Source organism: Ursus maritimus, unplaced genomic scaffold, assembly GCF_017311325.1.
Source record: "Ursus maritimus isolate PB19 unplaced genomic scaffold, ASM1731132v1 scaffold_22, whole genome shotgun sequence".
Lineage (NCBI taxonomy): Eukaryota > Metazoa > Chordata > Mammalia > Carnivora > Ursidae > Ursus > Ursus maritimus.
The window spans coordinates 37,332,322-37,360,018 of NW_024424675.1; the positions used below are offsets into that span (position 1 = coordinate 37,332,322).

Here is a 27,697-nt window from a genome sequence, read left to right on the forward strand (position 1 = left end):
CTGCCCAGCTGATTTTTCTTCTCTTTCCACTGGCACTACCTTGGTGTACGATGTTCCCACTGTTCCCTGCAACCCTGTCTGTTGTTCGTGGGCAGGTCCAAACTTGCCCTTGCCTTCAGGCATGCCCCCAGCAGCGCCTCTTCTGAGCCCCTTGCCCTGATCCAGGGAGCGCCATCCTCTTCCAGAGGCGTTAAAGGGAGTCGCGGATGGCAGGCTGAATCCCACCCAGAAGGTTTCCCCAGCCAGGCTCTGAGCAACTTGAGAAGGGTCTTGTCCTGTTTTAGTGCGTCCCAAACTTCATGCGTGTATCGCCTTCCTGACTTCCCCACTTCCCCACACTGGAGTACCACCTGTGTTACAAGTTACTGAATGCTTTTCTGTAAATCAACTCAGTTTTCAAAAAATAAGCATATTTTGAAAGGACAATTTAATCATGACTGTAAATGAAAAGCCAGCATCATTTGCCATCAATAAGATCGTAAGCAGGGACTGTGAAATATTCACACTGCACACAGAGCCACGTCCAAGTGCAGGCAGGCACATTGCCAGCTAAGCCTGTTCTTTCAAGGTAGGGAGATTAGTAGGTCTTAGCGAGGCATTAAAGACGTACGAACAACAAGAAGACTCTCACTGGCATAATTGGGACTGAGAGGTCATTGAAAGGGGACTTACGTGATCCGTGAGTCACATTGTTAATGCCTGTCCCCTGAATCATCTTCCCTCCTCTCCTGCAATGACTTAAATCTCACCTCCTCCTGAGGCTTTTCCTGGCCCCTCATCTAAGTGGGACAAGCCCTGCCCCCCCCCCCACGTTCCCAATTCTGTTTAATTTTTCTCTCTAGCATTTAACACCAGCAGATATCCTATTCACTGCATTTTCCTTGTCTCCTGTCTGTCCCTCCAGCTAGAATGCGTGCCCTAACGGACCAGCCGTCCCAGGAGAGGGCCTGGCACCTGGGAGGCACTCGGTAAATACCTGCTGAATGAATGAATGGGGGCATGGGTGACCGAACGGATCTTGGGCTTCCAGCAACTTCATACTGTCTTATGCCAGCTTCGTACCAAATCTTAACCCTTGGGAGGTGACCCAATAAGCAATTATTGAGTGTGCCACCCAGTGAGTGAATGAGTGAATCATCAAGGAATTTTCGCCTGGGTAGTGAGGCTCCCAGTTTTCGAGATACCCCAAGCGGCTTCATGTGTATTGGTTTCCGAAGGCCCTGATTCTAAGTTCTTCCTGCAGACTGTCTCCAGGACCGACAGAACGGAGCCTCTGCCGAGAAAAGAGGCTGAATTCTCAGGCCTCCGGTTGAGAGCAAATAGTGCTGGTTTCCCAGGAGAAGCAAGTTAGGGACCCCAGGAAGTTGTGGGAGCTCAGGAGGCGTGGAGAGAGCATCCTCCAGAGACAAACTCCTTCTTGCCGGCCCTGGCCAGCATCCCGTGGCACGCTGCCACGTGGGAGAAGCCAGCCAGACACGCAGGCACGCTGCCGTTACCAAGCGATCCTAAGTACATCAAGATGGGCTCCCTGACGCCAGCCACTCTGAGTGGATCTGGAATGAATTGGGGGGTTGTTAAGATCGCCGACTTAAGCCTCTTCTCACAGGAAAAATATTTATTTCACTGAGCTCTGCTTTTTGGAAAGCTGTGCCCGTAACAGTCCGCATCGATCTAGCAGAGTTTTGGCTACTGCTGGCTTTGTCTCCTCTCATGGGTTGGGCCGTGCGTGTGTGTGTACGTTTGTGTGTGTGTGTGCGCGTCCATGATTATTAAGCAATCAGCCAGAAGACACAGCCAGGACACTCTGCTGTTCTTCAGCCAGAAAAAAAAACAGACACAAACTGAGCTCATGGCATGAGACACACGACATGGATATATTATCATCAAAGATGCCTGCTTGCAAGAGGCAACTGTTTCTTCCCTTCTTTTTTTTTTTTTTTTTTAAATCTAATATGCTCTTTTTTTCCTGGCTTGGAGAAAAAATACAGACCAATGCGCGGTGGAAAATAAGTACTCCCATCCTTCCTAGGGGCCGCGGTCAGCCTTTAGAGCAATTTTTTCCATTGCTTTTCTACTCTCGGAGCCAAGGGCCTGGGTTTGAATCCCAGCTCTGCCACTTGCTGGCTGTGAGACCCAGAGAGCTGTGTTACCACTTGGGACCTCTGTTTTCTCATCTGTAGGATGGAGTAATAATAGACCCACCCCTTTAAGTTGTCAGGAGGGAGGAGTAAATGAGAGAAAATATATACAGAGTGTGGCAGCATTTCTGGCACTTAGTAAATGATCCCACAAATGGCACCTATTTTATGGGAGGAATATATATAATATTTACACATTATTACACATCTCACCGTACCCCAACTGCACTGAAGAATATTCCTTTTTTAGTCATTGCTAATTTGACATCCCATTCTTTAATTTGCATTTAAAAAAATTTCACCCACTATTTTCCCAACCCTGGTCTTATTAGCTACACTGCTGAATGTTTACTATATGCCCGGCATGGGCAAAGGGCTCTCCATAAACTCTTTTAACCACACTTCTGGTGTATACCCAGACTTGAACAGATATTTATACACCCATGTTCACAGCGGCATTACTCACAGTAGCCAAAAGGTAGAAGCAACCCACGTGTCCATCAACAGATGAACAGATAAACAAAATGTGGTCTCTCCGTACAATGGAATACTGTTCAGCCTTAAAAAGGAAGAGAATTCTGACATAGGCTACAGCATGAATGAACCTCGGGGACATGATGCAAAGTAAGGGAGGCCAGTCATCAAAGGACAATTATGATATGACTCCCCCAACTGAGGTCCCTAGAGCAGTCCAAGTCATAGAGACAGAAAGTAGAATGGTGGAGGGAGGGGTGAGTCTGGGTGGCGCAGTCAGTCAAGCATCCGACTCTTGGTTTCGGTGGCTCGGGTTGTGATCTCAGGGTCGAGAGATCGAGCCCCACCCCACCCCGCCCCCGGCCCTTAGGCTCTGCTCTCCGCAGAGAGCCTGCTTGGGATTCTCTCTCTCCCTCTGATCCTCCCCAGGTTGTGTGCCCAAGCTCGCTCTCCCTCTCTCTCTCAAATAAATAAATCATTAAAAAAAAAAAAAAAAGGTAGAATGGTGGGAGCCAGGGCCTGGGGGAGGGGATTGAGGAGTTAGTGTTGAATGGGGACAGAGTTTCAGTTGGGGGAAATGAAAAAGTTCTGGAGGTGGATGGTGGTGATGGTTTCACAGCAATATGAATATGCTTAACGCCACTTTGAAATGGGTAAGGTGGTAAATCTTATGCTATGTGTATTTTACCAGAGCAAAAAAGTCTTAATCAATCTTCCTAACATCCTGTAAGGTAGATGTTTTTATTAACCCCCCCCCCACCATTCTTTAAAAGATTATGAAAGGAAGGCTCAGAGAGGTTAAACACATTCCTAGAGTCACACAGCTTATAAGCAGTTGAGACAGGCCTAGGTGCTGGGTCTGACTCTTCGGGCCCATGTTATGCTATAAGAATTTGTGGACAGATCTGTTGGAGGGAGACCAGCCCAACTCAAGGTGGCAGGCAATGTTAGCCATGCCGGGCTGGCCCTCAAGGTTCAGAGTTCAGTTCTAAATTTATTCTCTGACCTTCTTTGTGGGTTCTAAATTTGGCCAAACAAGTTCTTCCAGCCTAATTGATGACGTGAGTACATTGTTCTGAAGCTCAGGCCTCTTTCCTGGTATGAAAGTAATAAAATAATGCAGGTCTGTTTGGAGAAGCCACCCTGCCTCCTGTCAGCGGCCCTCCGAGGGTGATGGGGACTCACTGAAATAATGGGGACACGTCGCAGAGCCCGAGTTTGAATTTCTCCGCCTGAATGAACCAGAAACAGAACCTCCGGAAACAGTGAGGCAAAAAAATTGTAACCAGAACCAAACTTAGAGTTTTCCTGAAGTTACTAATTAAGAACAAAATGACACTCTTCAGATAGCCTCTAGTCCAGGGAAGAATTTGCAGGGGCTGAGTCCCGACTTCTCTGGGAGATACCAGGGTGGCCGACTGGTCCGTGACCCCTTCTCAGACACCCTGCCTCTACGGAGGTGGAACAGGCCTGTGGCCCTTGTGGTCTGGCCACCGCTATCTGAACGAGCCTCGGACACTGGGCCCTGGAGAGACCATTCACTCACTGGCCAGAAGCATAAGACTTCTGGTGCTTGGTCCAAAGGGATGAACCCGGACATCAGATTCCCTCCCGAAAGAATGTGAACCAAGAGGCATGGAAGAACATTCCAGTAGGTGCAGAGACTTGAGCTGAAAGGTCGTGGATATTTGGGGTGGGGGTGGCCTTTCTGGGGGCATAAGCACACAGACGTATGTAGTAAAGGGGTAGGCACTGTGGCGCTCTGGCTCCCAGTGAAAGTGTTGAGCAGCTGGCTCAAACTTTATCTGAAACCCACCCTACCACTGACTTTTCCATTACACGAGCCAACAAAAATCTTTCTTCAAATTCCTTCTGTTAGGTTTTCTGGGTTTTTCTGAGTTTCCATTTTTTTTATGACCAAAAAGAACATCTCTATAACCTCCCAACGTGTCCCATTTTTACCTGAAATTGTCAGAGATTTATAACATAGAACCGAACAGACTACACCAAAGCAGGCAGAAGCCCTTTGGCAGAGTTTAGGATTCGAAGCAGTGTCTCTGCATGTCCCAAGTGGACGAGTTCCCCTTCTCTGGTCTGAAGCACTTGGAGGAGGGGCCAGGAGGTTAGAACTTTGCTGCAGGGACATGCTGTCCTCACGACGACCCCTTCTCGGCCTCAAAACTACTGTTATCAGAATCTCTCTGAAGGTCCTGGACAAAGGGTGAAGCCGGGAACTCCTGAGGCTGAGGGCAGGTCAGGGGCCTGGGAGAGAAGGGGCAGGCAGGGGCTGGGGCAGAAATATGTCTTCCGTTTCCCTCGGGCCCCCACAGCACAGCTGTTGTCCGCAGTGAGGTTAGCCAACACTAGGGACAAGTAGCATTCACTGGATAGGCAGCGACCCAGGGCTGAAGGCACTGATGGGCATGTGCTGAGTCTCGCCGAGGCAAAGGGGCTTGGCAGTGAGTGGGGGCCCTGGGATGGGCACCGGCGTCTGATGGCTCCGAGTGGGGCACCATCTCCAATTCACCGCAGCGAAGCTCTGGCCACGGCAGGCTTTGGCTGCGGCATTTCCCCTACAGCTGCTTCTGTCATCAGCAGCCCCTCCAGGGCCCCCCTCCCCAGGGGCTCCAAGGAGCTCACTGCTGCTGAGGAGGGTTAGCCGCAAACTTGACTCTCCCTCCGGCCTCGGCCAGACCCACCGGAGGCGTGGGTGTGTCCAGACTACCTGGGAGCATCTGCTTTTGTCGTCAGACAGGCTGCCTTGATGAGGACCAGACCCCCCGAAGAAGGGGAAAGCCAGAGAAATTAAAAGTAAATTTCCAAAAGGAAAGAAGCAATTGTAATTGGCCCCATCTGTGAAATGGGGTGCTTCTCAAGGGCCAGGCAGGCGCTGGGCCGGGGTTCAAGCCCGGGTAAGGGACATGACGGGTGCTGCCATAATCTCGGCAGCCCCCCCGCCCCCGGCCCCAGGGGAACAGCTGTGGGCATCGGGGCCCGGCACACATGGTGGTTCTCCATCCAGAGTCCACCCAGGACCCTCCTCTCCGATGCCCTGCTGCTTCCACCATGGGGTTCCTTCTGGTCCCTGTTCACTGGCGGTGTGACTTGGGGGGACGTCGATTCTTTCTGAGCCTCACTTTTCTCACCTGTGCATTGGGGGGCTCGTGGTAGCCCAGAAGTTTCTAGACTGTGGACTACACCTGTCTGCAGGCCATGAGCTCAACAGAGGGAGTCATGACAGGGATTTGTTTCTGCTCTTCAGCCTCCATGGTGACATTTCCCCAAGTGCACACCCCATCCTTTCTGGGAATGATCCGAGGGCAGGAATCCCACGTGCTTCTCTGTTCCCACCTGGCACCTTGCACGAAGCAAGGTTCTCCAGCGACTCACATACCCTGTTCTGTGCCTTTTCACGGCGGCTGCTAGCCTGTGGAGCGCAGCCCGTCAGAACTGGGCTCAGGCAGACCTGACCTCAAGCCCGGCTCTGCCCTTACGCTTGGCCATGGGTAGCTCTGTCCCCTCTCTCCTAGCCTCCGGTTCGGTGTCTGTTCCCGGGGGATAACTCCACCTACTTTATAGGATTGTCTTGTGACTTTGAATTAATCAATGCTCTTAGCACCGCAAGCTCCATGTCAGCCCACTACAATCATGAAGTCCACATATCATAGCTGTCACAATAGGCTCCTTGGGGTCAGGACACCGCTTACCTTATTCCAGTCAAATCATCAGCTGGTTCGGGGCACCTCTGTTCTTCCTCTGATTGGGTGCGGCCCAGCTGGGTGCGTGATAGCTGTGCTGGAGCTTTCTCTCTACTTTCTGGCTTTCCTAGACTGGTGGCCAGCCATGTGTCCTCTGCTCCAAGACAACCCTGCCCCCATCTCCAGGAGGGAGTAACGTCAGCATCACCCCCATTTGAGAATGTGAGCCTAATAGAACACGTTACCTGGGTTTCTTGCCTTTAAGGTAGGGCCTCCAAAAGCTCACTGAGATGTCTGTGGATGGACCGGTAGGTTCCCTGCGCCTCACCCTGCCCGGCTGCCCCCCGGGCTGCACTCAGCTCCAGACAGCACTCAGCGAGAGAGGTCAGCGGCTAAGCTCTCCGTCTTTCCTTTGACCTCAAGTCTGTTTGTTTTCCATGTGCAGCAGCTGTCGGGAGTGGAAATCTCCACTAAGGGACAGACCTCCTCTCTCTGCTAGAATCAGGAGAATGCCACAGGAAAGGAGGCTGCCCCAGGAGGGCCGGTCACTAAGTTCCTACCTTCTGTTTTCTTATCTCCGTGGGCTGAGAAGAGAAATTGCAGATCGGTCTTGGCTCATGTTCTACCACCAGCTGGTGGATGCAGGTTGCTTCTGGTGTAGTGTTGAGATGGATTCTGAGGCCGTATTCGGGCTCACTGGAAACGGTATTGTGGTCGATTAGCAATGTCTTCCACGAACTGAAGGATGGGAAGGATGGTATATTTGGTGTCACATAGTTGCCAACCCAACCCAGGTACTCTGTAAAGTTCCTCAAAGCTTGAAATGGCTCAGAGTCTTAAGGTCTCATGGGATCACACGAAACTTAAGAAGATCTCTCTGTTGATTTGACCTTTATTCTAACAGCACCACAGGCTTCTCATGGTGAATGCTCCCTTACCTTTTCAGTGCCCACCATGGAGGCCCATTCAGACCCCCACATCCTTATAGCCACCATGATGGGTTCGGCCAAGGTGATCTCTACCAGGTCAGGTCACTGAAAATCAGCCCTACGATCCCTTATTCCCACCCACTCCACTGGATCCTGCCACACCTGACACTGAATCTAATTCTAGATTTTTAAGGTACAGGAGCCAATGCATTCTCTGTTTTGCTTACGCAGTATGAATCGGGCTTTCATCACTTAGAACTCACGGAGTCCTAACACACAGATTCTTTCTTCCCAGTCAGGCCCCAAAAAGAGGACCAAAATGGATTTGGCTAGTTTGACAGAGAGAACATTCGGGACTTTGTTTTTGTTCCCGTTTGATCCAGCCAAGGCAAGAGGCCTAGAAAGCAGAGAAAAGATGCCAGTTTCTTCAAATGCAGAGACCTGGGAGACACCTGCCAGGGGTCCCTGTGATAAGACAGCCTCTGATTTGGACAAGTAGTGTTTAAAAGGGGGCAAGTTGTCTGGAATATCTTTTTAATCCCCCTCAAAGCGTTGTTTTCATGAATGCTTTCTCCTTAGCTTCCTGGGACACTGAATCTAGCTTGGTTGAATTTTGTTTAAAAACCTGGGCATAAATCATAAATACCCTCGGGAGAGAACATTAACCATCAACTAGCAACATTAATATCCCTCCGCCCCACCCCGTCTCCTCCAGTTAAATGGACTGGAACCTCTCCACCTTGTCCCCAGAGTAAACTTCCCTGCCTGTCCTAGAACATTTCAGAATGGCCTTCTGTTGTAAGTTTTCACATATCCTCACACAGCTCAGCTTCCTGGCCCGGCTCCTCCACGGTAAGGGGGAGGCAGGGACCACAACAGGGGACTAACAGCTCTGGGCCTCTCTGGAGTCTGGCTCTTTAAGTTTTTTTCTGGGGCAAATTCTTTTCTCCCTCCCTCCTCCCCCATTCAGGAACCTGAAAGGCACAGCAGCAATGGAAGTCTAGCGAAGGCTTTGATGTCAGATAGACCTAGGGACAAAACCTAGTCTGCCACATTCTTGCTGTGTCATCATGGACAAGTTGCTTCACCTCTCTGAGCCTCAGCTTTCCGTAAAATGTGGTTGATAATACCACCGTGTTGGGTTGTTTCTGAGAATTGGATATTCTAACACTTGCACGCAGCTTGACAGTCTGGAGTAGTCATAGTATGAGTATTCGTGGTTTTCTCATTTAGATCGGCTTAGACCAGGGCGGGAATGAAGGAGGGTGGAGGAGAGGGAGAGAGAGAGAGAGAGAGAGAGAGAGAGAGAGAGCCAGAGAGAGAGCCATCTCAGAACTTCGGCATCATTCGGCCCTGGGGGGGTCCGACATCACGCCTTGTCAGCATGCCTGGCCATCCTCTGGAGACCTATCTGCTTCATCCCTTCAGAGGTGAGGGATGGCTCTTTCTTCCCCAGGTGGGGAATCTGAGGCTGGCCCTCTGCCCAGGTCCCAGAGTCTGCTGGCAGGGACGGAGCTATGGCGGAGGCTCTGACCACTGAGTCCATGGTACTTGGTCATGGCACCTGAGCATATGAAGCCGACTATTACACACTCACTGCTCTGAATGTTTCTCCTTCAGCACATTTACCGCGACTCCCACTAATTAAGTGTGTGATAATTTCTGTAACAAGAAGAGTATGGGGGCGCCTGGGTGGCACAGCGGTTAAGCGTCTGCCTTTGGCTCAGGGCGTGATCCCGGCGTTATGGGATCGAGCCCCACATCAGGCTCCTCTGCTATGAGCCTGCTTCTTCCTCTCCCACTCCCCCTGCTTGTGTTCCCTCTCTCGCTGGCTGTCTCTATCTCTGTCAAATAAATAAATAAAATCTTTAAAAAAAAAAAAAGGAGAAGAAGAGTATGACTGTGCTTTCCTCTATGCCTCTCTGGGTAAACAGTCCTTCCCCTTGGTCCGCAGATACCCATCTGCCTGGGGACGATGTGCATTCATACAGAGGAACAAAGAGCAGGATCGTGGCAATAGTCAGTCCCTCATAATCAAAACAGATTTTGCCACAAGACAGTAGACTTAAAAGCCACCACCATGAGAAAACATTTTTTTTTTTTAAAGTCCTTTAGGTGCCAACTAACATAACAAAGGCATAGTACTTTCCCAAACTGTCTAGGAAATAGAGGTCTCCCTTCACCCATGACCCCAGGCTTGCTATCTAGGGCAGAAGGAGAGCATGCATAGAAGAAGGGAGGACATCCTGCTGCCCCTCTCTTGGTTTCAGCACAGAGAGCACAGGGGCATAGAGGAGGGTGGTGGTGCAGAGTAGGGATGCAGGGTTACCTAGGTTCAAATCCCAGCTCTGCCACTTAAGAGCTTTCTGACCCGGGGGTGCCTGAGTGGCTCAGTCAGCTGCCTTCAGCTCGGGTCGCGATCCCGGGGTCCTGGGATGGAGCCCTGCATCCAGCTCTCTTCTCGGTGGGAAGCCTGCTTCTCCCTCTCCCTCTGCCTGCCGCTCCACCTGCTTGTGCTCTCTCTGTGTCAAATAAATAAATAAAATCTAAAAAAAAAAAAGAAAGAAAAAAGCTCTCTGACCCAGAACAAATTATTTCATGTCTCTGTGGCTCAGTCTCCTCATCTGTAAACTGGGATGCAGAATACTTCCTCACAGAGTTGCTATGAATGTGTGAGTTAGTGTGTGAAGTGCTTCATGTAGACTCTGATATTTACAAGCATTCTGAGTATCAGCTACTTTTATTTATTTATTTATTTATTTATTTATGTTTGTTTGTTTGTTTGTTTGTTCAATACAAATAGAGCCTGCTCCAAAGGCAGGGGTTTGCACTGACCCTCTTGGGACCTGACGGGAAGCTGCATTGAGTTTGCTGCCCACCAATTTAAGTTAGGGGGGCCGTGCAAATGCCCCAGGTTGAAAGGAAAGAGGCCTTCCCCAGTGTTGCACTTTCCCTGGCTATACGGGGTCCTCCCATGGCTGGGATGGGACCCAGGATGTCCCTTTTCGTGGCGGGGGAAGGGGACACTGTGTTAGGGTGGTGAACAGCCCCGGCACACCAGGGGCCAGATGCGGTGGAGGCAAGGGCTCTGAGCCAGGGAAGAGACAAGTCAGCCGGGCAGGGCTCCAGGCCCAGAGCATGTGTTCTTCCGGCCGCCAGCTTTAGCCGCATGTGCCAGAGGCCAGTAGTGATCCCGGGCAAGAGACGTGGCTGGAGACCCCATGCCACGTTGGAGGGGCTGAGGACGGAACAGAAGGAAATCTGAGACCCAACATTACCTAAAGATCTCAAGTACTGGGTCAGATTAAATTGACCAGTTTAGACTAAATCTAGTGTTCTTCCTTGTGGCCCTGGGACTAGGGTTTGTGAGAAATCTCAGCTCAGTTACAGGAAATAATGAAAAGACTTTTTTTTTTTTTTTCCTGCAGAGGCACGTGATGCTGCGGGTAAAGAGGCAGCCTCAAGGTCCGTCACCAACCTGCGGCTCTTGGGGGCGGAACCGCACCTGTCCGAAATGCGCTAGGGGCGCCACGAACAGCCCCCCAAATAACTGAGGGTGCCTGGCTGAGTGGTGGCGGTCAGGGGGCCCCGTCTTTGGGATTAGGGAGGAGGAGCTCTTCCCGGCTTCCTTCGGGGAGGGGGGCAGACAGGGGTCCCGCCGCCGGCTGGCCTTCACTCCCCTCTTCGGTGCCAGCGGACCCACTGACTTGCTCCAATGGAGAGAAAGCGGCAAAAGTGATGTGACGCCACCTCCACCATCGGTGACTCAACCCCATCCACGAGCACCCGCACGCATGCACACCGGCGCACTAGGCACCTGAGCGCACGCATGCGTACACGCACATACGCGCGCGCCCCCGCGCATGCGCACGCGCCCCCGCACACATGCACTTTCCTGGCGGATTGACTGTGCCAAAGTGACCTGCCGTACCTGAGAGGGCCCCGTGACTGGGAACGGAGGGCCACCACCCTGAGAAGACGTGAATCCTGCCCACACCACTGAGCGAACAGGGAAGCGGATCCTGACCCTGAAACCTCGAGACGCGCGAGTGGAGCCCCACGGACACCTTGAAGCGCCGCGCCTGCGCTCTGACCTGCCGAAACAGTAAGATCATGGACATGTGTTGTTTTAAGGCACTGAGTTGTGGGTTCGTGTGTTATGCAGCGGTGGATAACTAATCCAGCCCCTCGTTAGCTCTGTGCTCCTGAACCAGCTGCTTAACTTTACGTGTGTTCCTTGAGCTAGGACGGGACACAATAACTGCACGCCCACCTTCTGGGTTCGTCGTGAGGACCAAGAGAATGAACGAATGAATGGGACAACTGGCTGGAGCAGGGAGATTACAGAATCAGGAAATGAAGCCCGAAGGGTAGGGCAGAGCGAGGCTGTGGAGAGTCCTTACTGGGGAGCTGCCACAAGGCCAAGTGCCCAGCCGGAACCCCCAGGAAGGTCCTTCACCAAAGCGAAGCCCCACCTCCACCCTCACTTTGTCCCAGCGAATTTCTCCTGGGGCTGTAAAGGACCAGAGCTCAGCGGCACCTGGCTGGCTCAGTCCGTGGAGCATGCAACTCTTGATCTCGGGGTTGTAAGTTCGGGCCCCACATTGGGTGTAGCGATTACTTAAAAATTAAAATAAAGGACCAGTGCTCAGAGCTGCCGGCAGTCAGGACGCCCAGCATCCTTTGCCCTCCATGCGGCCATCCCTACACTGGGTTCTGCCATCCCTTCTTCATGGATTATGTTCCCCATGGGGCTGCTGTTGCCCAAAAGCTGGCCAGGCTTGGTTCCATGGAGACAAACAAGCCAGCAGCCGCAGAATCTGATAGCACTAGAAACTGACCCTCGTGGGAGAGCCGCAGCCAGCTGGCATGAGTACCATGAGCTGGCCACGGCTCCTGGGCAGTCAGTCCTGGGAGATACAGGGATAGAGGGGAGGAGTCAGGCTTCAGCCTTCACATGGTAACAAGTGCCTGACTCCAAGTCAGAACAGACTTTCCATTTGGATGCATGTCCAGCCCTCCCTGCCCCAGGTCTGTGTGATCTCCAAACCTGAGCTGGACCCACTGTGCTGCCCACCTCTGAACTCCCACCTCAGTTTTAAGGGCCCAGAGATGAGCATATCCATCCCCCATCTCATTTGAGGTTGGAGCCATTTGGGCAGAAGGGGCACAGGGACAACAAGGCCATTGTCTGTCCTCCTTTCACTGCTGAGCTGGGGATGTGAATCAGACCCTTGATGTCCACAGGCATGCAGACAGGTTGCCAGCCCATGGGCAGCCCACCTGTGGCAGGCGGTGGCTTGTGGTAACCCCAGTCCTCCTTCCGGGTCCTCCCCACTGAAGCTAATCCCACTTCTTGGATTCTGGGCACACGGGCTGGCCAAGCTGGGTGACAGCCAACATTGGCACTGGTCTCCCAGTTGCCCTGAGGGCCAGGGACTGGGAGAAGCCTCCTGTACTGTGTGCACCCAGCAAGTTAGGAGCCTGCCCCTAGATCCACAGCCAGAAGGCACATCGTCGTTTCTCTCTTGTCCTGACTTTGGCTCTTCTCTGTACGCCAGCAAGCCCCACCATGTCAGCATGATAACAATGATTAGCATTCATGAGCACTGTCTGTGCCACTAGCTCAGGAAACCCCCATACACCCCCAAGGTAGGTTCTGTTAGAATCCCTGTTTTGCAGAGGGGCTGTCTAAGGCCTGGCTAGTCAGTGGGAGAGGCAGGATTTGAACCCAGGCAGTCTGGCTTTGGGGCGGTGCTCTCAGTGATGTGGCTGGCTCCTACACACTTGCTCGCCACTTTCTCAGCTCCTAACATCTGCCATCCCGCTCCCCCCACCCCCGGGGGGGGGGGAGGCAAAGTTCTGCAGACTGGCTTTGTTCTTGGGGAGCCCCTGATCTGCCCAGGGGCCTCCAACTTGCTCACTGGCTAGGAAAAGGCTCCTGGCTCTCTCTGCTGACAGAGCAGCTATTTCCTGGCCCCAAAGCCCCGGTTGTTGGAAATTACAATCCTTCCTCATGGCTCCAAGCTCGTGGCTTTGAGACACTCCTGATTGCACACGTCTCCCATTAGCCAAAGCAAGTTATTTCCATGGCCGCGACACAGGCGTGTTAAGAGGTAAACTGCCATACATCGTCTGGCAGCACGCTCATCTGTCTCTGTCAGGCTCCATTCCGGCCCCACCAGGCCCCTGCTCTCCCCTGGCTGTCAGAGAAACAGCTTCATCCTGCCTGCAAAGACCTTCGCCAGGCCTGGCCCAAGGAGCTGGGGCTTGTGGACCGACAGAGTGAATCACTTTGCGAGCATTCAACAACATTGTCTTGGTGACGAATAAATCACACCTTAATGGACCATTTTTCAATTTGTAAGCCCAAGACTCCTAAAATGTTACCAGATGTGAAGGATGAAATGTACGCGTCTGGCATGGTCTTACACACAGGGGTCGCAAGCTTCCTGCCCGCAGGAGAGCTGGGCACCGGCGACCCCAGGCAGAACACAACTCCGTGTTTGCCATTGTGAAAACAAGATCCAGCCCCCCTCCCCCCTCCCCCGCCTTTTTATAGCCTCTTTGGGGGAGATGTGTCTGGAGAGAGTGGAGGGAGGTGTGGGCCAGGAGACAGCATAGCTCGCATGGCTGGGATTCTGGGAAAGAAAGAACAATGACTCCAAGACCTTGGAATGGGATTGGAGGGTCTCAAAACCTTGCCAGCTTTGGAGTCAGAAAGAAAAGGTTTGCTCCCAGATGTGCTATTTACCAGCTGTGTGACCTCGCGCAAGTCAGTTCACCTCTCCGGCCTCAAGCAGAGATGATCCTAGAACTCGCTTCACAAGGTTGTAGAGAGGGCTCAGCGGGGGAGGGAATGAACGGAGCACAGAAAAGTGCCCGGCGGTTGTCGGTGCTGCACAGACCCTGCAGTAAGAGGTGCGGTAGGAACAGCTGCTGTTTACCGGGCGCGCTGGCCCCCCAGAATCCATGTCTCCCCAGAGACTAGGAGTGTGACCTTATGTGGAAATAGACTCTTTACTGACAAAACTAGTTAAGATGAGGTCGCACTGGATTGGAGTGGCCCTAACGCCAATGACTGGTGTCCTTTGAGGAGGAAGAAGGCCACGTGAAGGCAGCGATATCTTCTTATTCATTTGTTCACCTGCTCAGGGCAAGGGTAGCAGCAGCGGCAGCCGAGGCTGGCCCCCTGGGGCCAGCACCCCTGGTGCAGGGAGCCCTCTGGCCTATGCAGTACCCACAAACAATTCCTAGGGTGACCCCTGGATTTTTGCAATCTGGATTTGCTATGATCGCTGCTGCTGAGTCGTTAGGATAGGGCGGAGAGGGGCAGAATGGAGGCAAAACCGTACATCACGGCCAAGCTCCCCCACCCTGGGTCAGGAGTGTTTTTCCACCAGGAAACAAGAACAGTTCATGTGAGTTTGTTCACCCTTTGTCCCAGGACACAAAAATGTCAGAAATGTGCAAGGGCCCTGGCCACGGAGGGACACTGTATCTCACCCCTGAGGTCCATTTCCTGCGCCGGGCAGAGGGTCAGGGTGAAGACCACTGCACAGAGTCAGGACAAGTGAGTACTGCTGTGTGCATGCCGTGGGGGGGCCGTTGAAGCTCCCCTTTCCTCTGGGCCCTGGATTTCTTATCTGTAAAATGGGGGCGCTGAGTCCAGTCCCTCAGCTCACAAAGCAGAGCGGATGTCCTAAGTACAGATACGGTCCTACGGGGCTCTTTTCTCTGTTGTCCCGAGGGGTCAATGACATGAGAAATGGGTCCCTCTAACACGGCCTCTCCCAGACCGCACTTCATAACAAGCGGAGTTGACCCTGTCACTGAGTCTGGATGTATTCACTAAGCACCAACTGCGTGCACGATGCTGTGCCAGTTTCTGGGAGGCTATATGCAGCTGTTACCACTGCTGGTGAACAATGTCGCCACCGCGTACTGAGCATTCGTAGATCCAGGAGCATTGAGCGCTTTGCCTCTCTGAATCCTCACGACACACCCGCCAGATAATGTCCTCAGAACCCCACTGTTGAGAGAAAACTCAGTTCAGAGGGCGTACGACTGGCTCAAGGCCACACAGTGAGTTTGGGCTCCCTTTAGCCTCTGCTCCAAATGAGACGCTCTGCCTGCAAGGACCCACAGCCCAGCGCGGGGAGACCTGGACCCGCCCGTAGCGAGACGTTCCTAACACAAGCTTGGATTTCTCATGCCTGACATGATGTCAGACCCTTCACATGTCACAGCGTGTTACGTCACTACGGCCTCCCAAGACCTTCCTGAGAAGGTGTTGCGTCACTATGATCATTATCCCGCCCAAGCAGAGGAGGACACGGGAGGGCAGGGGTTACGTGGGTGGGAGCACTGAGAAGTTACGACCAAACCCAGCCTTCTTCCACATCTGAGATTCTCAGTCACCGTGCATTTTGCCTCCCAAAGGGGACCTGGGTATACCACTGGTGCTAAATCAGTGCAGAGACAGTCAAGGGTGTTCGGAGTCCAGATCCCAGGAGGCTTCCTGGAGGAAGAGGATTGCAGAGGATCGGCAGAACCTGCATGGTGCACATTCCCTCTCCTCAGACCCACCTCAGGACATTTGCCAGGAACCTGGGAGCTGCATGGCCCCGGCCCCAACCTTTTGAAACTCACCGCTTGGCACCTCACTCCCTTGAAGGCCTCGGGAGGAATCCGTCCTGCCCGGCTTGGGGAGAGCCTGACCCCGCCTCCCACAGGCCTGTCCGCATGCCAGGCCAGGGCTGACCCTACACCCGCACGTTTCTCATTCTTAGCGGAGGGGCGGGTACACAGAGCCACAGGCTATTCAATGCAGCATTATTTGTGATCATAAAAGATTGGAACCAACCTCAAGTCCATCAGCCGGGGACTAGGTCGAGGTACTTTGGCAGGACCACATAGGACTCAGGTGTCAACGGGGGAAGAGCGAGAGGGTTTTGAGTAATAAAAGCTGACGTTTATGAAGGCTTTGAGCCTCTCCCACGTGCATCAACTCATTAGATCCTGTATCAGTCCCAGGAGGAGGGACCATTATCATCACTCTAAAATGAGGAAGAGAGGCACCCCGAGGTCAGGTCCCTGGCCCAAGGCTCACGGCTACACGATGGAGCTGGGGCTTGGTGCAGGCAGAACGCGTCACAACCACCCTGCCTTCTGCCTCCCCGCTTCTTCCCTCCTCCAGGAACTCCCCGGAACCAGGGAAAGAGGAGAAGCGCACAACCTCCAGCACTTTCCAGCCAGCGCTGGCCGGGGGGCGGGGAGCAGGTGTAATCAGAGGGGCTTGACTGAAGTCTCCTGCGTCTGCAACAGATTCTGATAACTCAGACGCTGTGGTAGCCAACTGCTCTCTACAGTCAATTACGGCCAGCGGGGCCCACTGATTATTTTTATAGCCTTTCCTGGAGTCATGACAAGGAAAACTAAACGATCCACAGGACCCCTTTCATCACGAACAGCCGGGTTTCATGGTTGGGGGTGGAGGAAGGAAAGAAAGAAATTACTTTTTTCCCCACTTTGGAGCTAATCAACAGAACTCAAGACTGGGCGGCCAGCGTGTTGGTGTTGAGAAAAGCTGTTCTCAAGCAGAACTAATTGGCAACAGAAATGGAATTTTTCCCCCAAAAAAAGTATAAACATACTTTATCCCTGGGAATTACCCTTTGGAATAGGTATTCCAGACATGCTGTGTGCAGCTGCCCATGCACAGCCGCCCGCCTCCCCCAGGCGAGACCAGAGGCGGCCCGCGCAGGCTACCGCTCAGCCAGCTCGGCCTTTTTTGCAGTAAGATGGTCACAAAGGTCATTGGCCCAGAGCAGCCCAGCCTGGAGTGGACATTTGCTCTCCTCTTGCCCAGGACCACTTCCCCCCTCCTAGAAGCAGCTGTTGGCTTTGGGATACCCTTGCCCCCATCCCCACGCACTGGTTTGGGGGGACTTCATCCCCTCGCAGCTCCAGGGATGAGCCCTGGCATATGAGCATGGGAAATTTGAGGAACAGGCATACAACCCAACAAGAAACAAGAGGCAGGGGAGCCTGGGTGGCTCAGTCGGTTAAGCATCTGTGTTCAACTCAGGTCATGATCCCCGGGGTCCTGGGATCAAGTCCCACATCGGGTCCCACATCGGGTTGCCTGCTTAGCAGGGGGTCTGCTTCTCCCTCTCCCTCTGCCCCTCCCACTACTTGTGCTCTCTTGTGCACTCTCTCTCTCTCTCTCAAATAAATAAAATCTTTCAAAAAAAAGAAGAAACAAGGCACACACACAAAAAATATGTAATGAAGCTTCTAGAAAAGAGAGCTCTTGCGATTTTAGAGGTGCAGAGTGGTTGAAGTAACCTGCCCAGAGTCACACAGCATGGTAGTAGGGGATTCAGGATCTGAGCTGAGGTCTGTAGGACTGAAGAGTTTGTGACATTTAACCCCTAGGCTCTGCAAAGAGGTGGCATAACCTCTGGAGAGAGCCAGACAAACCGGATTCAGCCCCATCTCTGCCACTTACTGCCTGTGGGATTTCAGGCAAGTTACTTAACCTCTCAGGGCGCCTGGGTGGCTCAGTCGGTTCAGCGTCCGGCTCTTGGTTTTGGCTCGGGCCGTGATCTTGCGGTTATGGGAGCGAGCCCCACGTTCGGCTGTGTACTCGGTGTGGAGTCTGCTTCAGATTCGTTCTCCCTCTGCCCACCGTCCCTCCATCCCTCTCTCTCTTTCTCAAATAAATAAAATCTATTTTTTTAAAAAGTTACTTCATCTCTCTGCTCCTCAGTTTCCATATCTGCGAAGTGGGGCCTCTAAGAGCGCCTCCGTTTGTGGGATCTGAGGGTTGAACGGATTAACAACGATACACGTACCGTGTGAGCAACAGTACCTGTCACGAGTGAGGATTTGTCCCTACCCCTGTCACTCTGTGTCCCACACTTGTGAGAACCAGGCTAAGTAAAGGCAGGTGTTGGGGAGGAGGGAGCCATCAATGCTACGAGGGCAAGGTCTCCAAACGCTTCTCCATATTTTCCTTCCTGTCGTGGGGCCGTCAGGCTCGGGTCCCCTCCAGGAGCAGCTCTCCCACAAAGATGGGAGCCATCACGAACCCGCGGCTCGCTCAAGGCTTTCGGCTATTCTTAGACCTGGAGATACGCAGCGAGCGGCAGCCAGGTCTGTCCACGGCGGTGACGGTGGCGATCCAGGGGAAATTCCACTCATTCACGTGGCAGAAAGTAAGCCATCAGACGAATGCCACATGGTCGAGGGCACATGTGAGTTGGCAGAGCACAGTGGAAAATAGTTTGGGACGTGGTTTGCTATTGTCCACAACCCGGCAGTCCCGCTTTCGGGTGGACACAGGAGACACAGGCCAGCTTGTGTGCACTAGGACACGTGCAAGGATGCTCAGAGCAGGGCCGCTTGTGACAGCAAGCACAGGTGGGAAACAACCCGGATGCCTCTAGATGTGGGAAACACGCTGCGGTTCACCACGCAGCAGCGTGTAGCGGGGGACGACGAGGAAGCAAGGAGCCGCGTGCAGCCACGGGCATGAACTTTAGTGATGAACGCTTTATGAAAACAGAAGTGCCACAAGACAACACAGATCTTTTTATAAAGTTCAAAAATAAGTAAAAGTCAATAGTCTTTCGTTTAGGTATAAATACTTTTTTTTTTTTTTTAAACAAGGGAAGTCGGGATGATGAAACAGTTCTGCAAACGGATGGTGAGGACAGTTGTCCCACATCGAGAATGTACTTGATGCCACCGAACTGTATCCTTAAGAAGGGTAAAATGGTACGTTTCATGTACCTTTTACCACAATTTTTAAAAAAGCCATAGAAAGGGACACCTGGGTCGCTCCGTCGGTTAAGTCCCAACTCTTGATTTTGGCTCAGGTCATGATCTCAGGGTGGTGACATCGAGCCCTGTGTTGGGCTCCGTGCTCCTCCGGGAGTCTGCTTGGGATTCTCTCTCTCCCTCTCCCTCTGCCCTTCCCCCACATGCATGCACACTCTCTCTCTGTTTCTCTAAAAAAGTAAAACAAAAACAAAAACCTAAAAATAAATTAAAAGCCACAGAAAGATAAACACAAAATTCAAGATGGTGGCTACCGTGGCAGGGGAAGCATGTAGGTAGGTGTAGATAGTTGTCAAAGGTCTAGTTCCCAGGCTGGGGGGTGGCTCTGTGGGGGGTTTTATTTCATAAATAAATGTGGTGAGACTGCTAGATGGAAGGGTGAATGGGGCCATTCAGGAGCCTCTTCCAGTGTGTCCTGTGGAGGCTCTGATTAATTCACTTTTACCTGAGGTCTATTTTATAAATCTCGAGGAAAGTTCTCTGGACCAGGATTTGGGGACCCGGGATATAATGGGGGCTGCTGAGCAAGTGAGCAAGGCCTTTGGCCATTCCCTCTGCTCTTAATCAGGCATAGGACTGTCTGGTCCTGGGACGGGGTGGGGGGGCATTCCGTGGTGCATTTGGAGGGCACGCGTCTGCCCTCCTCCATGTGCTTGCATCTGCAGGGTCTTCCCCTCCCCTCCCCTCACTCATTTGGAAGGCAGGGCCGGGCACGCTCCTCAGAGGAGCATGGGTGGAGCAGGGGTGGCAGAGCCAGTTCAAGGGACGGAACAGTGACAGCCGCCTGGCCACAACAGATCCCACAACAGATCCCATACCCTGCCTGACTCCCAGTATATCAGAACTCTAGTGTGGGAGGGGCGCCTGGGTGGCGCAGTCGTTAAGCATCTGCCTTCGGCTCAGGGCGTGATCCCGGTGTTATGGGATCGCGCCCCACATCAGACTTCTCCGCTATAAGCCTGCTTCTTCCTCTCCCACTCCCCCTGCTTGTGTTCCCTCTCTCACTGGCTGTCTCTCTCTGTCAAATAAATAAATAAAATCTTAAAAAAAAAAAAAAAACGACCTCTAGTGTGGGAGATGGTGTTGTTTACCAGCCCTCCCACCCCACCTGACACAGACAAGAGGGGTGAGTGCAAGAGCCACGTCAGAGTGCAGAATCTGGGCCAGGGCTGGTTTGAGAGCCGATGATGTGCCTGCAGTTCCACTGCCTTCATTGTTATGCAAATGAAGGGCCACTGCGTGTGTTGGCACGGGTTATTGAAATGTGGCATTCATAAATGTAGTATGTGGCTGGAGATTCCTGGTGACCCTAGTTCATGGTTCTCCCAGAAGCTCTGACTGCCTTGTCACTCTTGGCGACATAGCAAACCAGCTATCTCTACAAGTTTATTGAGTGCCTACTATGGAATATAACACTGAACAAAACAAGGAAAAAGATAGATAGATAGATAGATAGATAGATGATAGATAGATAGATAGATAGATAGATAGATATACCCTCAGGAAACTTACATTCTAGTAGGGGACATTTAAGAAAAGACAAATAATACAGTATTCTAGATGATGGTAAGTGGTAAGGAATGAGCCATGTGGAGATCTGGAGAACGAGTGTTCCAGGCAGAGGGGAAAGCAAGCACAAAGGTCCTGAGGCAGGACTGTGCCTGGCACAATTGAGAATAATAAGCATGGCAAGGGGGAGAGCAGGGGAGATGAGGTCCAGATCCTACGGGACCTTGCGGGCGTGGTGAGGACTTGGCCTTTTACTCTGGGTGAGGTGGGCCCAGGACTGGAAGGCAGGAGGGTGTTCTGAGCAGAGGAGGGACAGGATCTGATTTCATTTTAATAAGACCCCACTGGGTGAGAGAGGCAAGAGAAGCAGACACCAGTGAGGAGACAACTATAACAGCCCAGAGAGAAATGCCCTCCTGGACCAGGGTAAGGGCAAGGGAGGGGACAAAAGTGGTGAGCTTCCAGATACAGCTTGAAGGGAAAACCAATAGGATTTCTTTTTCCTGAAAGATGGAAGCAGCTGGGTTCTACTTGTGTGTTTTGGGGTCAAGAAAGTTGGAGACCTGACTAGGAAATAGAGATACGGCTATCACAAAATAGATACCTTCTTCCAGCCTCCTGGGACTTGTGATATGCAGGCTTTGAAAGGAATGTTTTAGATCTCCATGAGCTCACGTGGGTGAACACTCAGGATATATTACCCAGTGGAAACAGGAAGATGCAGAAGAGAATGTATAGAATGAGCTCGGTTGTGAAAACTAAAATTACAAGAAAAAAAAGGTGCAAAGAAGAATGAGTGAATGGTCTGGAAGAATAAACACCTGACTCTTAACAGGGGTTGCCCAGGGTGGGAGCCGCTGAGACAGACTCAGGATCACCCTTCCGAGCACACAAAATAATTATAAAACCCATTTGTAATTATTTTTAAAAGTGCTGCGAGCATGCCTCCATTCTCGCCATTGTAGCTGTGCTGCTCTGAGCCAGCGTCCCCACCTGGGCCTCCTGCTTGGCCTCGGCTGAAAGAGACGGAGCTCAGGAATGGGAAATACTTTCCTCTGCTGCTCGCTGGCTTGGGAGAACTGGAAAGGGCCCACCTGGCTCCCAGGGCTTCTAAAAATAGAAAGGTGTCTTAACTTTCCTATAGGTTTGGCTTAGCTGTTCCTTCTACTTATTCCAAGATGTCGTTTCTGGTAGAGAGTTATGCTCTGCACGTGAAAATAAAGTACGGCAGGAGCAAGACTTTAAGTGGATGGAATTAACAGGGAGCTGCCCCTGATGGGTCGCCAGAAATGCCCCTGCACGCAGAGCCAGGGAAGGTGCTGAGGAGCCCAGGGCCGCCGCCATCTGCACTGGGGCCCAGATGCGGCCTGTGTAGATGACATCTCCTACCCAGCACAGTCTCTGCATCCTTTCCATCTCTCAGAATGGGACTGAGGAATTGGGCTGTTTGGTATGTTTTAGGCAAGAGGGGGAAGCTGCAGACTCAGTGCCTGGAGTCTAACTCCCTTTGGGTGAGGGCTGAGGACGGTCCATGCCAGGATTTCTGAGACCCTGGGCACAAGCGTGTGTGCTGTGGGACCAGTGGTGTGCTGGGAAAGGTTAGCAGTTGGCACTCCAGGGGAGACAAAGCACGTGTGTGTGTGTGTGTGTGTGTGTGTGTGTGTGTGTGTGTATCATACGAATATATGTGCATACACACACACAGGTTTACCATAGATTGTACTGGTGTAAGGACGTGCAGCACACAATTTACAAATAAAAATAAAATTTACAATACCCCCTTGTAAGTTTCATACATACTCGACTAAGTCACGCGGAAGGGGTTTGTTGATTTTGGCCCCCAGCCCTTGTATCTGGGGTCAGCCTAGGCTTACAAGTGATGAGTGAGGGTAGCTCGAGGCTGGTGGGTATCTTCCTTTACCTTAAGGATCCAGACAAAAGTGATACAACAGAGTGTAGTCTGTCAACGAAGTGAGCAACGACCTTCCTTTGGGGGCTGTTGACAAGGGAACAGCCACAGAGGGGACACACTTCTATGCTTAATCTGCATCGTTAACTTTTCCTGTCTCTTCCCTCAACTCTAGACAATCAGCAAAACCATAAATTGAGCCCTGAGTCGTCCTGTTACCGGTTCCCATGGTGTAAGGACTCCCACTGGGGCCGATTTCCCAGGCCACCAGCCTGGGGTCACCGCACGCGGGCTTGGGGAGAGGTGCGCAACAGCAGACTATCGAATGTGCTTCCACCAGACGGCGCGGACGGCAGTGGCCCCGGGAGCCTCCGGAGCAGCGGAATGTCCTCAGACACGGGAAGGGATGAGCAGTGAGTACCCATTACCTTTGTACCATCATCGATTTGATTATAAGTCTGCGAAATTTAATTTTTAATAATGGCTCTGTTTAGCAACACGTTCACCGCATTTCTGACGGTCTGACCATTGGCTTTCAAGAGCCGGGACATGCTGGCTCCAGCGCGCCACAGTGTAGGGACCAGGTGGCAAAGAGTGTCCCGGGTTGGGGAGGAAGCGAGTCCCTCCATCTCTGCCCAGAGCCCAGAGCAGCTCAGGCACCAAAAGGCCGGGGGCGCTGAGAGTCTCAGGGGGGCAGAGGCAGGAGGAGGCAGGAGAGGACAAGCAGGGCAAGAGCCCAGTTTGGGCACATGTGAGCCACTGCTTCGCGGCTCCCCAGAAAGAACTGGAGGGCCCGGCGGGGGGGGGGGGCTGCTGATGCAGAGTGGGTAAGCTTCCTGGCCAGCTCGCACCCGGGTGAAGTCACTCCCCGTGAAAGCAGTCCATTCTGCTCCTCAGAAGCTCTCGGGGCCAAAGGCCTGGGATCACTGATGTCAGTAACGAGGCTCTCAGTCCCTTCTTCAAGCCCCCTTCGTGCCCGCCTCCTCCGGCGCCTTCCCGGGTGGCAGGGCTCGTGGGAGACCTTCGTCTTCTCTAAGCTTGTTGAGAACTTAAGTGCCCTCCAAGCAGACGCACGGAATTTTTGAGTCGCAAAGAGATTTTAGAGATTTCCTCAAACAATCCCTTCATTTTATAGATGAGGAAACAGAGGCCCAGAGATAGGAGGTGACTTGGTCAAGGTCACAAGAAAAATCAAGGGCAGAAGTGGGTAGGATGACCAATCGTCCCGGTGTGCCCAGGACTGGGCAAGGGTGGCCCCGGGACCCCCACTCAGGTCTCCGCTCCAGCCCAAGGCAGAGGGCCTGGGCCAATCCCCGAAAGGAAAGGAGGCCTGAGTCAGTACAGAGCTGCTGCAGGGTGGAATTTTCCAAGAGGAGAGAAAAGAGGAGGCCACATCTGGGTGCTGGGATCTCTAGCTCTGCCCAGGTGCCTGGCACCGAGGGATCTCCCACCTGCCTGGGCCCTGCTCTGTGTTTCCCGGGCCCTCGGATGTAACATGCCTCCACTTCCTCCGTGCCAGGGAGACACTCGCTGACCCGATCTGCGGCTTATCTCTGGCTGCCGCTTCCACAGCTGTGGGGCTGTGTATGCAAATAGCCTCCGATAATATTAATACGTGATTCCCCCCGGGGGAGGCGTGTGGAAAGCGCTGTATGTGTTTCACAATTCTGTTTCGTCCAGAGGAGCAGTGGGGGCCCAGAATGATTTGAAACAGATTTTTGGAAAAGCAGAATAAAATTGGAACAAAACCTAGTAGAGGCATGTGCCACTCTCCCCACGCCCAGCTCTCTCCACCCCTGCCTGATGTTAGCCATCTTCTCCCGTCCCCAGGAGCCCACTCCAGCAGGGTGGCGAGCACAGCACGTGGCATCGGGCACCCTTCATTCCCGCCGGGAGCCCCTTCCCGGGACACGTGCCCCTGCCCATCCAGAGATGAAGGCTCCTCGCTGCCTCTCTCTGACCTCTCTGCCTGCCTCCCACAGGTAATCCTCCCCTCGACACCCCCTCCTCCTGAACCCCGGCTTCCTAAGGAGATCATGGAATCTTAGAAAAGAATATAGACTACTGGAAATGGACAGTTTAGGGCAAGTCAAGTCAGAAAGACAGAGATCTGATTCTGGTTTCTGCCACCAACCAGCTGTGTGACCTTGGGCGAGTCACTTCTCTGAGCCTCTGCTTGCTCAGTGTACCACGACGGTAATAATACTTGCCCCACCAGAGGCTCATGGAGGTTCCCTGAGCTAAAGTTTCATAAATGCCTAGCACAGCACCTGGCATATGGCAGATACACAAGAAACACAGTCACAGTAAAAGCCCCTTAAAGAGTTCCAACCACTCCATTGCAGAGATGGACAAATGGAGGCCCAGGGAGGGGAGAGAACTCGCCCAAGGCCACACAGCAAGCCCCTGCAATCCCATCCCTCCCCCTCGCAGGCTCCCTTCTCCGGGGAGCTCTAGGGCGGCATGCGAGCAAGTGCTGGCCTCCTCACACTTCACCTCCCTCGCGTCTGGTCCACACGCCAGCCTCACTCACCATCAAGCAGGTCGGGGCTTCAGGCCGGGGTACGCATCCCCATCCAGGCAGCCTGGGTTTCTCTGTCACCGAGGTGAGCGGCAGCTCTCATCGGCTGCAGAAGTCGAGCTGGGACTCCGGGAAGCCCGTCCAGACTAGCCCCTCGGGAGGTTGCTTCCAAGGAGCCCACTGTCCCCCAGTCTTCCTTGTGGTGCTGAGGGCCCGGGGGACAACGCGCTGCCGGGCTCTGATAGCACGGCCGGCCTCTTATCTGACCTGCGTCCGGGTGCAGGCAGCCGTGGAGCCCGGGTTCCAGGAAGCCCGCCTGGGCCCCCCGGCCGGCCGCTCTCCCCGGATGCTGCTTGCTGCTCTGGACGCAGCCGATTGCCCGTCAGTGTCACTGAGCTCTGCCAGGGAGAATTCCATGCTGGCCCCCAGCAGGCGGGGCCCCCACCCCTTCACGTCCCACCCCCCACTCCCATCTTGGCAAGGGGACCGTAAAAGGCAGCTAATTTCAAGTCCGCACAGCGCTTGTGGTCTTGTCCTGAACTCTCTACGATTAATCACGGAGCATCTGATTTCTGCTTCGCCTCAGAGGGGGGAGTGGGGACGCCTGGAAGTTTCTGTTTACTCCATTCTGCGCCGGCTGTGTGCTAATCACAAACAGACAGGGACACAGCCTTGCCCTCCCTCTGCCGCCTCTGCCTCCTCTTCCTACCTTGCCACTTTCATGTCCCCTCCTCACTCCTTCTCCTTTTCCTCCTTTCTTCCCTCTGCCCCATGGGTCCCCCTCCGTCTGTCCTGTCCGGATCTGATCGTCCACACACCGCTTCCTGTGGTCCTGGTTTCCCCTGAGCCCCGTTGTCCCCTCTGCACCTCCCACTTCTCCTGGGGTGCGAATTAGCTGGGCATTTTCCCTTTACGTCTTTAGAGTTAGTGGTCAGCTTCTTTTTCCTTTTTTTTTTACAACCTAATGTGTTCAGGCTTTCCCCTCACCCCTGCCACCCCTGTTACATTTGTATGTGCGATTCCGGCAAACTTGCTGGTGTCTCGGTCAGGGGGTGGGGTCCGGGCACGACACGCCAACGGCTCTATTTGTCACCTTGGCACATCAACTCTGGGATTCCGCTCAGGGATGGCCCCGGAACAAAGCCCCCATTGACCACCGGGGCAGAGAGGCCTGGCCCCTCGGAGCCCACCAGCCTGTAACACCTAGAGATGAATTTCTCTCTCCCTTGGCTCCCTTCCACCCTGCAGCCACTGCAGACAAGAAACCAGGAATAAACAGCCCCAAAGAATAGTAACTGACACCCCTCCCCAAACACACACCACACACTCTGCAGAGTCATTTGGTAAGACCTTGGAAACCAGAAATGAGCACATACGCCGCCACCCAGAACATAACTCAGGCATGTGCCGAGGGAGGCACTCACACTTAAGCGGGTTGCTTAAAAAAAAAAAAAAAAAAAAGGTTTATTATAGGAAACAATTGAAAATAATGTAAACACCCATCAAACAATGACTGGTTACTCAGAATGCAAAGGGTCACGCTAGGGCTTACCAGGCAGGGGCTTAAAAGGAATGTGCTAAGTTGGTCGGTGACAACAGCAGTGGGTCTCCAAGACCCATGATTGAGTGAGAAGGGGGTCAGAATGAGATCGTTGGTATAATCCTGGTGGTGTAACCCTCCCCTATGCACACACACAAAAACTGAGATACTGCAGAAACACAGGTCAAGCCTGAAAAATAGTCTTAAAGGATTGAAACCAAACTGGGTCATTACCTCTGGGAAAAAGGGAGGCAAAACTGTATACTGGTGGTGCTCTCACCTGTAACGGTTTCATTTTGAAAAGCGAAGCTGGAATCATCTATTTCCTATGTCCCAGCAGCTTCCTCCTCCGCACCGGGGTGCAGAAAAAATGTCATCCAAGTGCGCGCCCCCGTGGACTGACTCAGAGAATTCTCCAGCACGTCCGCGGAGAGGTCATAGCCGTGCTGAGGGGTGAGCCTGGCAATTCTCCAGACAGTCAGGTGTGATCACCCCCACTTAGATGTGGGACCCCTGAACCAGCAGTGACTCGTCACGGAAGGGATTCCTCAAGAGCAGGAGAGCTGTCCGAGTGCCTCCCCCGGGGGCTTAGGTCTCCTGGAAATGAGAACAGCAGATACATATCAGAAAGGAAAGTATTGAAAAGTGCCGACTTGGTTTCAGGAAACAGCGTCACCTACTCTAACTCAGAGAACATGAAAACCATTTAGAAACACTTGCCAGGGATGAATATGAACAAGTCGGGGCCTTACGGAGAGAGCGCTACTGAGCCATTTAAACAGTCCCCTCCCCCGTCACATGGACACGACAGGCACGGGGACCTTGTGTTCCATGCAAGGTGCTCCTTCCGTGCTAGTGATGAAATTCTTCACCTGTCACATGCCTGCTGGCTTTGGGCACTGAGCGAGGGGAGCTACGGTATAGAAGACAGGTGACATGCTCCGCAGCCCAGAGCCAGGGGCACCCAGCTCCTCGGCGCCCTCCTCCTGCGCGGAAGGAAGCTCCGGGTCTGGAGCCCCGTGGTCTCAGGCGTGGCTTTCCAGCTGTCAGAGCGTGTGGCCCAGGGAGCCCGGGGCAGGGCTCCCACGGGGCGGCCTCCAAGGCAGCTGTAGGGACTGGGCCCGACACAGTG

The 27,697-nt window shown here is 53.0% G+C and overlaps 1 protein-coding gene and 1 long non-coding RNA gene across 5 annotated transcripts in view; one reads left to right on the forward strand and one right to left on the reverse strand.

Annotated features, from left to right (window-relative positions):
* Window positions 1-25,271, reverse strand: part of RIPOR3 (RIPOR family member 3) — a 73,925-nt gene extending 48,654 nt beyond the window's left edge. For 2 of the 4 annotated variants that reach the window (XM_040638466.1, XM_040638465.1), the window contains exon 1: window positions 25,038-25,269. In XM_040638466.1, the coding sequence (XP_040494400.1) occupies window positions 25,038-25,040 (3 nt within the window). In that variant the 5' untranslated portion in view covers window positions 25,041-25,269. Of the gene's footprint in view, window positions 1-25,037 lie in introns of all 4 variants that reach the window. The other 2 variants (XM_040638467.1, XM_040638468.1) reach the window with 2 other exon arrangements.
* LOC121104621 lies at window positions 10,412-22,911 on the forward strand. The gene is made up of 3 exons (XR_005836978.1): window positions 10,412-10,537; window positions 10,668-11,344; window positions 22,680-22,911. It is a non-coding gene; the product is annotated as an uncharacterized LOC121104621 (long non-coding RNA).
* Window positions 25,272-27,697: the final 2,426 nt, after the last annotated feature.